Source organism: Lepidochelys olivacea (genome assembly GCF_965140295.1).
Source record: "Lepidochelys olivacea isolate rLepOli2 genome assembly, chromosome: 9".
Classification (NCBI taxonomy): domain Eukaryota; kingdom Metazoa; phylum Chordata; order Testudines; family Cheloniidae; genus Lepidochelys; species Lepidochelys olivacea.
In genome coordinates, this window is record NC_140419.1 from 75,889,031 (window position 1) to 75,903,661 (window position 14,631).

General features: G+C 38.6%; 1 protein-coding gene across 4 annotated transcripts in view; it reads right to left on the reverse strand.

Moving 5' to 3' along the window:
* LOC311525827 (TLR adapter interacting with SLC15A4 on the lysosome-like) overlaps window positions 1–14,631 on the reverse strand; it is a 36,820-nt gene that overhangs the window by 15,780 nt on the left and 6,409 nt on the right. For 2 of the 4 annotated variants that reach the window (XM_084638219.1, XM_084638220.1), the window contains one exon: window positions 8,752–10,032. The exons of 1 other annotated variant lie outside the window; for it this stretch is intronic. In XM_084638219.1, coding sequence (XP_084494345.1) covers window positions 9,056–9,985 — 930 coding nt within the window. In that variant the 5' untranslated portion in view covers window positions 9,986–10,032 and the 3' untranslated portion in view covers window positions 8,752–9,055. Of the gene's footprint in view, window positions 1–8,751; window positions 10,033–11,937; window positions 12,043–14,631 lie in introns of those variants that run through there. One more of the 4 variants, XM_084638221.1, reaches the window with a different exon arrangement.

Below are 14,631 nucleotides of genomic sequence, written 5' to 3' on the forward strand. Positions count from 1 at the left end.
AAAATGGAACCAGGTTGCTGGCACTTAACATTAAAAGGGTCATAGAGCAGTTTTTAACTAAGGGTGGGGGGAAAGCTGACAGGTGTGAAGGAGCACCGTGGTTTGGACAGAGGCATCCCTTAGGGGAGGATTTATTAATGGAGATTCTCTATGTCCTAGTAAAGAGGAGAGAATGGACGAGGATAAAGTACAGGTAGGATCTGATGAGAAACAGTCAAATGAAAAAGAATCCCATTCAATTACATCATGTAATGGCAGACAGCTAAAAAGTGACAAGTTTTTAAAGTGCTTGTATATAAATGCTAGAAGTCTAAATAATAAAATGGGTGAACTAGAGTGCCTCGTATTAAATGAGGATATTGATATAATAGGCATCACAGAAACTTCGTGGAATGCGGATAATCAATGGGACGCAGTAATACCAGGGAACAAACTATATCGAAAGGACAGAACAGGTCGTGCTGGTGGCAGAGTGGCACTATACGTGAAAGAAAACGTAGAATCAAATGAAGTAAAAACCTTAAATGAACCAAACTGTATCATAGAATCTCTACGAATAGTAATTCCATGCTCTAAGAATAAGAATATAGCAGTAGGGACCTGACCAGGATGGTGATAGTGACTGTGAAATGCTCAGGGAGATTAGAGAGGCTATAAAAATAAAAAACTCAATAATAATGGGGGATTTCAACTGGTGGTACATGTCACCTCAGGACGGGATGCAGAAATAAAGTTTCTTGACACCTTAAATGACTGCTTCTTGGAGCAGCTAGTTCTGGAATCCACAAGAGGAGTGGCAATTCTTGATTTAGTCCTAAGTGCAGGACAGGATCTGGTCCAAGAGGTGAATACAGCTGGACCGCTTGGTAATAGTGACCAGAATATAATTACATTTAACATCCCTGTGGCAGGGAAAACACCACAGCAGCCCAACACAGTAGCATTTAATTTCAGAAAGGGGGATTACACAAAAATGAGGAAGTTAGTTAAACAGAAATTAAAAAGTACAGTGCCAAAAGTGAAATCCTTGCAAGCTGCATGGAAACTTTTTAAAGATACCATAGTAGAGGCTCTACTTAAATGTATACCCCAAATTCAAAAAAATAGTAAGAACACCAAAAAAGTGCCACCGTGGCTAAACAACAAAGTAAAGGAAGCAGTGAGAGACAAAAAGGCATCCATTAAAAAAGTGGAAATTAAATCCTATTGAGGAAAATAGAAAGGAGCATAAACTCTGGCAAATAAAGGCAAATTATAAAAATATAATTAGGAAGGCCAAAAAAATATTTGAAGAACAATTAGCCAAAGACTCAAAAAGTAATAGCAAATTTTTTTTTAAGTATATCAGAAGCAGGAAGCCTGCTAAACAACCACTGGGACCACTGGACAATCGAGATGCTAACGGAGCACTCAAGAATGATAAGGCCATTGCGGAGAAACTAAATGAATTCTTGCATCTGTCTTCATGGCTGAGGATGTGAGGGAAATTCCCAAACCTGAGTATTCTTTTTAGGTGACAATCTGAGCAACTGTCATTGATTGAGGTTCGGTTTTGGAACAAATTGATAAACTAAACAGTAATAGGTCACCAGGACCAGATGGAATTCACCCAAGAGTTCTGAAGGAACTCAAATGTGAAATTGCCGAACTACTAACTGTAGTTTGTAACCTATCATTTAAATCAGGTTCTGTACCAAATGACTGGAGGATAGCTAATGTGATGCCAATGTTTAAAAAGGGCTCCGGAGATGATCCCAGGAATTACAGGCCCGTAAGCCTGACTTCAGTACCAGGCAAACTGGTTGAAACTATAGTAAAGCACAAAATTGTCAGACACACAGATGAACGTAATTTGCTGGGGAAGAGTCAACACGGTATTTGTAAAGGGAAATCATGCCTCACCAATCTACTAGAATTCTTTGAGGGGGTCAAAAAGCATGTGGACAAGGGGATATAGTGTACTTAGATTTTCAGAAAGCCTTTGACAAGGTCCCTCACCAAAGGCTCTTTCACAAAGTAAGCTGTCATGGGATAAGAGGGAAGGTCCTCTCATGGACTGGTAACTCGTTAAAAGATAGGAAACAAAGGGTAGGAATAAATGGTCAGTTTTCAGAATGGAGAGCGGTAAATAGCGATGTCCCCCGGGGGGGGTCTGTACTGGGACCAGTCCTATGCAATATATTTATAAAAGATCTGAAAAAAGGGGTAAACACTGAGGTGAAAAAATGTGCAGATGATACAAAACTACTCAAGATAATTAAGTCCCAGGCAGACTGTGAAGAGTTACAAAAGCAACTCACAAAACTGAGTGATTGGGCAACAAAATAACAGATGAAATTCAATGTTGATAAATGCAAAGTAATGCACATTGGAAAACATAATCCCAACTATACATATAAAATGATTGGGTCTAAATTAGCTGTTACCACTCAAGAAAGAGATCTTGGAGTCATGGTGATAGTTCTCTGAAAATATCCACTCAATGTGCAGCAGCAGTCAAAAAAGCAAACAATGCTGGGAATCATTAAGAAAGGGATAGATAACTAGACATAAAATATCATGTTGCCTCTATATAAATCCAAGGTATGCCCACATCTTGAACACTGCTTGGAGATGTGGTCGCCCCATCTCAAAAAAGATATATTGGAATTGGAAAAGGTTCAGAAGAGAGCAACAAAAATGATTAGGGGCATGGAACGTCTTCCATATGTGGAGCGATTAATAAGACTGGGATTTTTCAGCTTGGAAAAGACATGACTAAGGGGAAATATGATAGAGGTCTATAAAATCATGACTGGTGCGGAAAAAGTAAATAAGGAAGTGTTATTTTCTCCTTCTCATAACATAAGAACTAGGGGGTCACCAAATGAAATTAATAGGCAGGTTTAAAACATAGAAAAGGAAGTAGTTTTTCACACAACGCACAGTCAACCTGTGGAACTCCTTGCCAGAGGATGTGGTGAAGGCCAAGACTATAGCAGGGTTCAAAAGAAATAGGTAAGTTAATGGAGGATAGGTCCATCAATGGCTATTAGCCAAGATGGGCAGAGAGGGTGTCCCTAGCCTGTTTGCCAGAAGCTGGGAATGGGTGACAGGGAATGGATCACTTGATGATTACCTGTTCTGTTCATTCCCTCTGGGGCACCTGGCATTGGCCGCTGTTGGAAGACAGGATATTCGGCTAGAAGGACCTTTGGTCTGACCCAGTATGCCCATTCTTATAGGGATATCTTCATTTCCCCAAATTGATTTTTCTGTGCAAGAGACTGGTTAACTTCCCTTTCAGGAAATAAGAAAACAGAACCCAGCAGCAACTGTGTAAAGATCAGATGCTTTTTTTCAGTTATAAATAGAAAAGAGGTAGGTGGGACATTTGAAAAAAGCAGTACTAATACACAAGGAATTATTTACTAGGGAAAGCTGCTAAGTTAATATTTTCCTCGCTTAATCATGCAGTTTTTACAGATAAGTTTTTCATCATCATATCAAATTTAATGGGGTATTTCTTAAAAGAGGATACTGTCATACCATTTAGCAATAAGGCCATTATTTAGTTTCATAATAAGGCAACAAATTGCTCAATGTGATTGGCTAAGAGAAGTCTCAAGCCATTCATATCATATTTTAAGTGAGAACTCAGATCTACTTCAACCTATAAATGTTTGAGTCATATTTTCAAAAACAGCCTCTACAATGGCACCAGCTGTTTTGTGCCTGCAATTTTAAGTGCAATCACTTACAAGCACAAATAATAAAATGCAGATACCTGAATTGATCAGACTGTCAGGCATCTAGGTTCTATTACTTCTCCAGGAAGTCCACTACAGAATGTGACGGGGAAAGGCCAGTTGGCTATAGAAAAGTAGTGGGAGATAGATATATTAGCTCCAGGCTAAACAAATCCCTGGTACCAGGTTAAGTGAAATGGCAGCTGCTCCGGATCAGTTAAGACACCTGGGGCCAATTAAGAACTTTCCAGAAGGCAGGGAGAATGCTGGGTTGATTGGGACACCTGAAGCCAATCAGGGGCTGGCTGAAACTAGTTAAAAGCCTCCCAGTCACTCAGGTGAGTGTGCATGTCAGGAATTGTGGAAGGAAGTTGTGCTGTTGGAGAGGCTGAGTAGTAAACACTCATATGAGTACATATGAGGTAAGGGTGAAGTGGAGCTTTAGGAAGTGAGGGCTGCTGTGGGGGAAGTAGTCCAGGGAATTGTACGTCATGTTTCTAAAAGGTCAGCTACCATAGCTGATACTATCCCTGGGCTGGAGCCTGGAGTAGAGAGTGGGCCTGGGCTCCCCCCCGCACCTTTGCCCCCTGATTAATCACTGAGACTGGGAGACAACAGAGACTGTGCAAGGAAGGATAACTTCTCACCTCCCTTGCTGGCTTATGAGGAAAATGGCTCAGTAGACTGTGACCCTTGTCTCTAGAGAGAAGGATTATGTGGAGGGTCACAGTGGGCCTCTGAGGTGAGCAAAATCCGCCAGGAAATGTGGGACTCACAGAGGCAAGGACAGAGCTTTGTCACAAGAATTTAGTATTGCTACTAATCATATGTGGAAGGTGCTCAGATACTGCAGTGATGGGTGACTGTATAAAACAGATCAGTAGATTATTTTTTACATTCATAAAATTGTGGGGGCAATTCATTAGGCTTGGATGAACACTTGTGAAAATTTGCCCCTAAGCTATAGAACTTCATTTTTAAAAAAATGAAGTGAGTATAATTAAGAAATTTAAAAAAGAGAACCCCTAAATTGAATAAACTGAGTGATAGAAAGATTAATGGGCCAAATCCTCAGCTGATGTAAAATAGCATAGCTCCTTTGACTTTAGTCCAATGACTTGGGCATTATCATCTCACCCACAAATTTTAACATCTTCAGAGAAAAAGTGTTCCAAAACATCATCAGATGTAAAATGAAACCAAAAAAGAGTAGCAAAATAAAACCAGTTCAGCAATATAAAAATCCATAAAAACAGCCATTTTAGAAAAGAGTTCACTCTTCAAATGGCCAGGCTAAACTACACATAATGTTAATCTGGCCTTTCTCCTAAGATTCTCAAACACGAGACCTCCAAACAGAGCATGGAGGAAATTGCAACCCTAATTGTTTTGAATAATCTCACCATACACATAGTTAACAATTTAATAATATGTCTGTTATATTTTTAAACGCCTACCTCTTTCGTTTCACCTGGTCAAACAGTAGTTCCTAAACACATAATTGAGTGAACTGTAGCTTTTTTTTTTCTTCACAAATCCTTTATGAATCAATTCCATAACATGGGAATCTATTAAATTAACAAATAATAGCTCTGAAGTATCTGCACAGTTCCTGATGTACTCAGTGTTTGAGGTTTGAAATTTGATTTCAAAGTGAGTAGTCTGAATATACATATTGGATGTCAAATACATGTATTTGCAACTGAATATGAGCATTAGACATCAAATACATGCATTCAGCTGAATCATCCAGACTAGTTTTAATGACTTGAAGAGACTCAGTGAAATGAAATCTTTATAAATACATCAGAGGGGCTGGGAGAGAGGACTTCTTTAAATTAATGGCCAGCGCTGGCATATGAACAAATTGATATAAAATGGCCATCAATAAGTTTAGGCTTGAAGTTAGATGAAGGTTTCTAACCATCAGGGGAGTGAAGTTCTGGAACAGCCTTCCACGGGGAGTAGTGGGGGCAAAAAACCCTCACTTGTTTCAAGACTGAGCTTGATAAAGTTTATGGAATGAATGGTATGACATGATTGCCTACAATGGCATATGTCCTATCCGTGACTGCGATTAGCAAATATGTCTGACAGCCAGAGATGGGGCACTAGAGGGCTCTGAGTTACTACAGAAAATTCTTCTTAAGTCTCTGGCTGGTGGGTCTGGCCCACATACTCAGAGTCTAACTGATCACCATGTTTGGGGTCAGGAAGGAATTTCCCCACAGGTCAGGCTGGCAGAGACCCTGGGGATTTTCACCTTTCTCTGCAGCATGGGACACAGGTCACTTGCTGGTTTGAACTAGGGTAAATGGTGGAGTCTCTTTAACTTGAAGTCTTTAAATCAGGGTGGGCAACCTTTTTAGCCTGAGGTCCACATCGGGGTTGCGAAACGATATGGAGGGCTGGTTTGGGAAGCCTGGCCCCGCCCTCTATCACTTGGGGATTTTTAGCCCCTTTTTAAAGCCTTTTAAAAAATTGGCTATTTTCAAAACAAGAAGCTCATTTTGGAATGAAAAGTCAAAATGCTTCAGTCCAGAAATGCCAAAATGAAATGGTTAGACTGTTTTTAAAAAATCATTTTTTCAGCCAAAGCTGTTTGCTGAATATAATATGAACTTGCAAATAATTTTGGTGCCCCCAAAACTGCACTTTTTCGCCCAGTTAATTCCATCTCTAGTACCATCATGCTGTGCCATGAACCAGTTTTGAAAAGATACTTAAGATATGGCTCTCATTTTGATCCACTGAAACTGAAATACACTGTTTCTGCAAGTTACCCGATTTCTACAGGTCAAGGGATTGACAATCTCAAATTATACCCCAGTCCTGAAGCCTTAACTAATGTGAATAGTACCAATGAAGATAACTCACTTGAGTAAGTGACCCTTTATGAATTCAAGTGTGTCTCATCTGATAATTGTTCTTTAAATCCTGTTGATATTTTTATTGTGACTTGCAACAAAATCATGAATGACTTATTAAAAATAAATAAAGATGCTAAGTAAGAAACACTTTACTCTTTGCAAAGTACCAATCAGATGAAGAGGATCTTGATTTATAAACACAAAGATATTAGCATTTGACATATCATTACTTAAACGTCACAAGATCCTTCACATTCCCTTTGAGGGTTGACAGATTTAGAATCTGTGTGCTACACAGTTTAGCAGATGTTTCAGAAGAAAAAAATACTTTGTTTTACATCAACTATTACACATTAAATTTCACTGAGAAGCACTAATTTATAAAACAGCGTCCTATACCTAGGTGTTGCTTGAGATCAGTAACTCTGGATAAAATGGTTTAACTACCAGTACAGCATGCATTCTGAAAGTTTATCATTAGCCTAAAGGTTAAATAAAAAGCCACATTTTCTGCTAGCATTTACACTGGTAAATCCACTGAGTTCAGGATTGAAGGCACAGAACTGCAAGTGCCTCAAAATACCTCATTGGTTTTGGTGTGTCAGAGCAGTAGCTTACCCACTGAGAGAAAACTTGCTTGTACAATTGAGATATCAAACTTCAGTTCATTCATCACAGTATAATATCAACATAGTGATAATTTACAACAAAAGACCTTTGCAGCAGGAAAGGATGGCTGCAGGCGAAGTAAACAAATTTTCCTAATGAAATATGCATGTAACATTTAGGGCAAGGGTTCTCAAACTGGGGGTTGGGACCCCTCAGGGGGTCACGAGTTCATTACATGGGCGGTCACGAGCTGTCAGCCTCCACTCCAAACCCTGCTTTGCCTCCAGTATTTATAATGGTGTTAAATATATAAAAAGTGTTTTTAATTTATAAGGGGGGGGGGTCGCACTTAGAGGCTTGCTGTGTGAAAGTGATCATCAGTACAAAACTCTGAGAACCACTGATTTAGGGTAATAGGAACAAAACTTGCAATATCTTTGCCTTTCAGTAACCTTGCAACACACACTTAACTTGCTGAGGTCATAAGGGTGTATTTTTCAGAAAAAGACAACAAGGAGTCCTATTTTTATAATGCAAATGGTAGGCAGAAGTAATTATTTGATATATTCTGGGAATCTGAGTGGATTTTGTTGTATAATATATGGAAACTTCTATTTAAGTAAATGACATTTTAAATGAATAGAAATGACACCTTTACAGTAACTGAAATACTTTTAACATTTTATAAACTTGATCTGTTAAATTTTTAGAAGCTGATGTATCTGTAGTTTTCCATCGTAATATACCTTACCTGTATAATACAAAACATGTATTATTAACCTCATATAAATGCACATAGCATCTTTCTATAGAGCAGCGGTGTCCAATAGAAATTCAATGCTAGCCACACTGCTAGCCACACTTGTGGTTTTGAATTTTTCTTATTAGCCACATTATAAAAAAGCCACATGCATTAGCCACAATTCAATAGCCTATTAGCCACATGTGGATAGTGGCGAAAGTACTGGACACCGCTGCTATAGAGTGTGCTCATTGGGTTTCCTTTCTGATAAACATTTTTATATACATTTGATATATGTAAAATGCTATGCAGAATAAACCAAATTGTTAAACAGGATTTTCAAAAGAGAAGCCCATTTTCTCAGACATAATGGGTGAAATCTGCAATAGCAACCTCTAAATTTAAATGCACAAAATTATGGGTTGAAATTTATGGCATGATCCAAAGACCACTGAAATCAGTGTGTCTAACCATCGATTTCATTGGGTTCTCGATTAATTTCTTAGAGGACTATCTTACCTACATTAATGCATGTGACTAACTTTGACTGAATAAGTACTAGTCCTATGTATAATTACTCACATACTAGGTGTTGGCAGGGATGGACTCTTATAAGAAGCTGGTCTTAAACCACTTTGAAAATCTGGCTCAATAGGATTTTGTAAAAAATTTCATTTGGATTACATTCAACACCACAAAGGCACATGATCGTTATCTTAGTCCGGTAACAAGCAATGAAGTGGCACCACAGACAAAGTGTGGTTTAAATGTCAAAATTTATTTTAAGAAGTCAGTAGTGTCTAATTTTGGTACATTTCACAAACTAATCCTGAAAGAGAAGAGATGGCAGCTGAAGACTAGGCTGTAACTCAGGGATCCTCAAACTAAGGGTCAGGACCCCTCAGGTAGTCGCGAGATTATTACATGGGGGGTTGCGAGCTGTGAGCCTCCACTTCAAACCCTGCTTTGTCTCCAGCATTTATAATGGTGTTAAATATAAATTAAACACTTCTTTAATATAAGGGGTTCGTACTCAGACGCTTGCTGTGTGAATGGGGTCACCAGTACAAAAGTTTGAGAACCACTGCTGTAACCAAACAGTTCAGTCATGATGTAAACTGTATCCGGGAGCTCTTTCTCTTGCTTAGTGAGTTTGAGAACTGTAAATTTGGAGTGCTAAATTCAGAGCTGTTTCCACTGGCAGCATTGTGGAAACTAAACAAAGCTAGAGACTGTAAGAGCACTTCTCTAGCTTTAGATTTTTCTATAGTCTGTTCTTGGGAGATCTGAAGGTTTATCTGATTTAGGTTATTCATGATCAAACTGGAAGTCAGAAGGTTTGTTACAGAACCACACCTGGTCAGGTTCTCTTCAAAAAACTGTTTATAGAGCTCTTGCACCTTTGTATCCATGTAATTGTTCAGCACGGAATTCGAAAGAGGCTGCTTGTGGAGTGTCATACTTCTTTCTCCACCTTCATCACCATTCAAGGACTTTGTAGCTGTTTTTTCAAGAGGCTCATTTTGAGGGGAATGACCCAATAGAATATCTCCTGACAGTAAAACAGGGCCATCAACAAGTTCATCACTTATGTGGTCCATAATGCAACCTGAATCCTGCATATAGCCTCCTACATGGTCTCCTCCAATATGTAAGTCAGGATAGTTTTGATAAATACTGTGGCATGACCAAGATCTATACAAATCCAGCTGGATTTCATGATTTTGTTCTCTTCCTGGTATATGTAAAGCTGCAGATATGGTTCCTTTAACATGAGCACTATGTTCTTTTGCAGGTAGCTCTTCTTTAGATGTCCACTGAAGATCTTTATTGTTTTCAATTTTGCTACCTTTTGCAATGATCTCATTCTGCTTCTCAGATTCTGAAGCAAAATCTTTAATTGCTGGTGTATCTATAAGGTGATCTTTCCAGGGTTCCCTTTCATCTTTTCTGTTTATGTGACATTTGTGGGGTTTATCTATGTTCTGTTTTCTTTCTTTGTATATGATTCCAGTTAGGATGCCTTCTGCCAACATGTTGATCAGTGCTAGAGGCTCACTAACCAGCAGAGTTCACTATATTCCTGCAAATACAAAGAAGCCATGTACAGTAATGCAAAATAAGCGTAACAGTAAGGGCTATTTTATCCTTAATTGATAAAGTTTTTTAAAAATGTATGCTTCATGAAGACTGCAATGTGTGGGGTTTTTTAGTTCAACAAACAGTAACTTAATTGTTTTCACCAATTTCATTTTTATAGCCAGATAAAGTAAAGCCATCATGTCAACAAAAATTATTCTGAAAAAGAAAAGAGTTAGGCCAATAATTTGATCCTTCATTTTTCATATCAGGTCAGTCTTGGACCCTTCTTCTGAACTGTGACAACTGTGCTACATTCTGCACATGACTTCTTCTCAGTAAGATTTAATCAATGAAGTCTTTTTCATTTGGTGACAACTGCCAGATCCTCAGCTGGCGTAAAATCAACATAGTTCTACTGAAAGCAAGAGCACAACTGACTTCACCAGCTGAAGTTCTGACTGATGATCAATCCTCTACACCCTTTTTTCAGTAAACTAAGGGGCTAATCATGCCAGGTGTTGAGCTCCCCTGTGAGATACTGAGTGGCCGCAACTTCCACTGCCTTCAGTGTGAGCTGAAGATGTTCATCACTTCCCAAGAATGCTCAGCACCTTGCTGGACTGAGCCCTAATTGCAGGAATATCTTGCTTATTTACATTAAAATATTGGGTATATCGCTGAACTACTAGCTAAAATTTAAGCAGATATGGTAATGAGCTCTTGTATTACTAAGGGTCCACAATTTTACTAAATTCACTGCATTCATTCACTAGTACATTATGAAACATTATTATGAATAATTAAAAACTAAAGTACACATCTCAAAATAGCTAGCTACTATATTTTGTGATTCCTTAGCTTCACCTTTTAATTGTATTTGCTCACACAAGACTTGATCCAGCACCCTTTGGAGTCGGTGGTAAAACTCCAATTGACTTAGATAGAGCAAGCCTTTAGGGCTCAATCCATCTCCTATTGAAATGAATAAGATTCTTTCCTTTGACTTCAGTGGGAGTTGGCTCTGACCCACACTCACTGAGGACCACATTGTGGCTGACCCTTACGTGGGAGAATGAAGCAGGAGAACACCAAAAGTCTCCTCTTCACTTTGAATGCCTGTGGAATGTTGTCCCAGCACAAGGGGACTGCTCCCTTTGTGCATCTCTGGAGCACTCAGGATATGTCTTCACAGCCTCACAGACCAGAGTTGACAGACTTGGGCTAGCAGGGCTCACATCAGCGCTTTAAAAACATTTAAATCAGGGGATAGCTGTTTAATATAAAGCGACACTTCTGTAGAGCAGGTGTGATACCAGAACCAACCTTAAAATAACTCTTTCCAAAGCAGAATTGATTTTAAGTACTCCACATATTAATATGCGCACTCTAATTCAGATGTCATAAGACTGACAACAGTGCTCAGAAAAAGTACAGTACACAGATCCTTCAGCAGTTAAAATAATTTAACCATTTTACTTTATTTTATATATCTCTCACACATGCAAAGATGCAGGCTAAAAATTTTTTAAATGCCTAAGTGTCATTTTCAAAAGAGACACAGGCACTTATGAGCCTACATCTCATTGAAAGTCAGTGGAACTTAGGCAACTACGTGCCTGACTCACTTTTGAAAATGGGTGTTAAGCCCAAATGTGCAAAGGTATTTAGGTGCCTAACTCCAATTGATTTCAATAGGCGTTAGGCACCTAAACAGTTTTGAGGATCCAACCTTAGTTACTTATGAAAAGTTTGCCTCTAATGCTTGGTAGCTGAGCAAAATGTCAAAAATATGGGAACCTTAGCAAGCATACTTTAAAAAATACATATACTTTTTAAGTTATTTTAAGTGACTCTAAATTTCTTAACAAAAAATAAGCTGAGACAAACTAAAGAAAACCACACTTACCCTTTCAGAATCAGTATAAGATGTGGATAGTCACATAACCTAACATTCCATTACAACAACTGCAGCAACCTCAGAATAAATTCTCTTTATTCACTGCAGACAGTGTAAGCAATAACTGGAGCACACACAATTTTGTTCCTCTTTTTGCACAACTTTTAAAACAGAAGTGCTGTCACCAGTGGAAAACTGTGTGGTCTGTAAACAAGTAGTGACACCAAATCCAAAAGAGGATGTAAAAAATGTGTCTGGATGGGACTGATTCTGGTGTAATGCTCACAACCAGCATGACTGCTTTTTAATTTTGCAATATGTCAACTAAAATAACTAAAAGAAAAGGAGTACTTGTGGCACCTTAGAGACTAACAAATGTATTTGAGCATAAGCTTTCGTGAGCTACAGCTCACTTCATCGGATGCATTCAGTGGAAAATACAGTGGGGAGATTTATATACATACAGAACATGAAACAATGGGTGTTACCATAGACACTGTAACCAGAGTGATCACTTAAGGTGTGCTATTACCAGCAGGAGAGCGGGGTGGGGGGGTCGGGGTGGGACCTTTTGTAGTGATAATCAAGGTGGGCCATTTCCAGCAGTTGACAAGAATGTCTGAGGAACATTGGGGGGTGGGGAAATAAACATGGGGTAATAGTTTTACTTTGTGTAATGACCCATCCACTCCCAGTCTTTATTCAAGTCTAAGTTAATTGTATCCAGTTTGCAAATTAATTCCAATTCAGCAGTCTCTTGAACTGTAGCTCACGAAAGCTTATGCTCAAATAAATTTGTTAGTCTCTAAGGTGCCACAAGTACTCCTTTCCTTTTTGCAAATACAGACTAACACGGCTGCTACTCTGAAACCTAAAATAACTAAGATTACTATAAGATTACTAAAAGATTAGTGTATCTAGTAGATTTCCATTGGATACCTTTGGCTATGCTCGTAGTACATTTGAAAATGCAAGGACGCAATCAAGGCTTCTATTGTTCATTTCCATCTACAAAAATCTGAATTTAGTTATTAAATTAGATGTCTCTGATTTGCAGAGGCAAATGTTTGTAGGTACAAGTTTTTTCATTTGCAGTGCATAAGTGAGGGTAAAAATATAAAGATTGTTTTTTAAAATGTAATGCTCAAATCAGAGCCTGTAGATCATGCTCCTATGTCCCTCCTTGTAGCCAGAGTGCACACAGCTGGCAGTTTGCAGTGTCCTAGTCCTAGCAACTGTAAACTGGGACCACTGACTACCTCAGCTGTGACATGATTTGGGATCGTCGCAATAATGAAACAACCCATGGTTACACTTCTCCAGACCCTAAAGGCCAACCATGGCTGACTGGAAGCCAAGGCACTGTGGATAACATACAATCTTGGAAAAAAATCAGTGACAAGCTTTCAAAACTCATATTGGTTTTCTTACGTTTTCTTTGTCAGGAAAAAGGCTAGAAACTTATTTTGTTTTTAAATGAAAACTAACTCTCACTTTCTCATTTCTCTTTCCTCCAAGCCAGGAGGGAAGCAGTAATTGTGAGCTTCATGGGTTAGCAAAGGCAGCTCAAATTAGAGGCTGAATTTCAAAACTAGCCTCCAAATTTGCAGACTAATTCTGCACTCCCGATGAATTGCAGTGACATATTATAGCATTTAGACATCTAAATATATGATTTTTTTACTGCAACCATGTCTGTAGGCAAGGGCTGGCCTGTCTCCCAAGATTTGTGAGTGATGGGTCGTCCTTCAGGATAGGTTGTAGATCCTTGATGATGCATTGGAGATGTTTTAGTTGGGGGCTGAAGGTGATGGTTAGTAGCTTTCTGTTATTATCTTTGTTGGGCCTGTCCTGTAGTAGGTGACTTCTGGGTACTCCCCTGGCTCTGTCAATTTGTTTCTTCACTTCAGCAGGTGGGTATTGTAGTTGTAAAATGCTTGATAGAGATCTTGCAAGTGTTTGTCTCCCAATGGGACTATTCGTTGAGAACTTTACTCGCATTCCATTTTAGTACTGTAATCAGAATCTGGCCCACAGTAAAAACTCCCAGATACCTCAGTGAGATATCTGCCCCTCAGAAGCCTACAGGATTATGTTGTAATATATTATACATAGACAAGGCAATCAGTATTGTTTTCTACCATTTTATATTGCTTACGCAGTTAATTTTTTCAGTGGATAAAATGAAAACATAAAATCCAGGAATTAATTTACAATTCTCCATTAGGTTTCATTCAGCAGGGGCAGAGATTATAATTTGCTGTATGAAACTGAATAGCCAAGTTAAATTGATAACTTCAAATTTTCTTGGAAATGAGGTTCCTATTGTGGAAAATAGAAGGCTTATTCTTCCTATAGCATTTCCATTTGTAACTGGATTACTTGACATATGAAGCTAATTCAGTTTCAGACAAGTGCCCTATCACTGAATGGACTGTAGTATGTTAAAGTACACACAAAGATTCATTTGGCATAATCAGGATAGCAAACTCTCTAAAACTAAAATGTAAAACTTATGGGTGGCTCAGCTCCTCAGTTTTTTCCATTGACATACATTACAGGGAGTCTCCAGATACAGGAAAATGAGACCGCAAATTGGGAAATGTCTATCCTTCACTAACTTAGTTACTTCTTTTTTTCTTTAAATTAAAGGGCTGTTTTACAAGAACACAGTGGTACTTTCTTTAGTTGCAGAACTAAGAT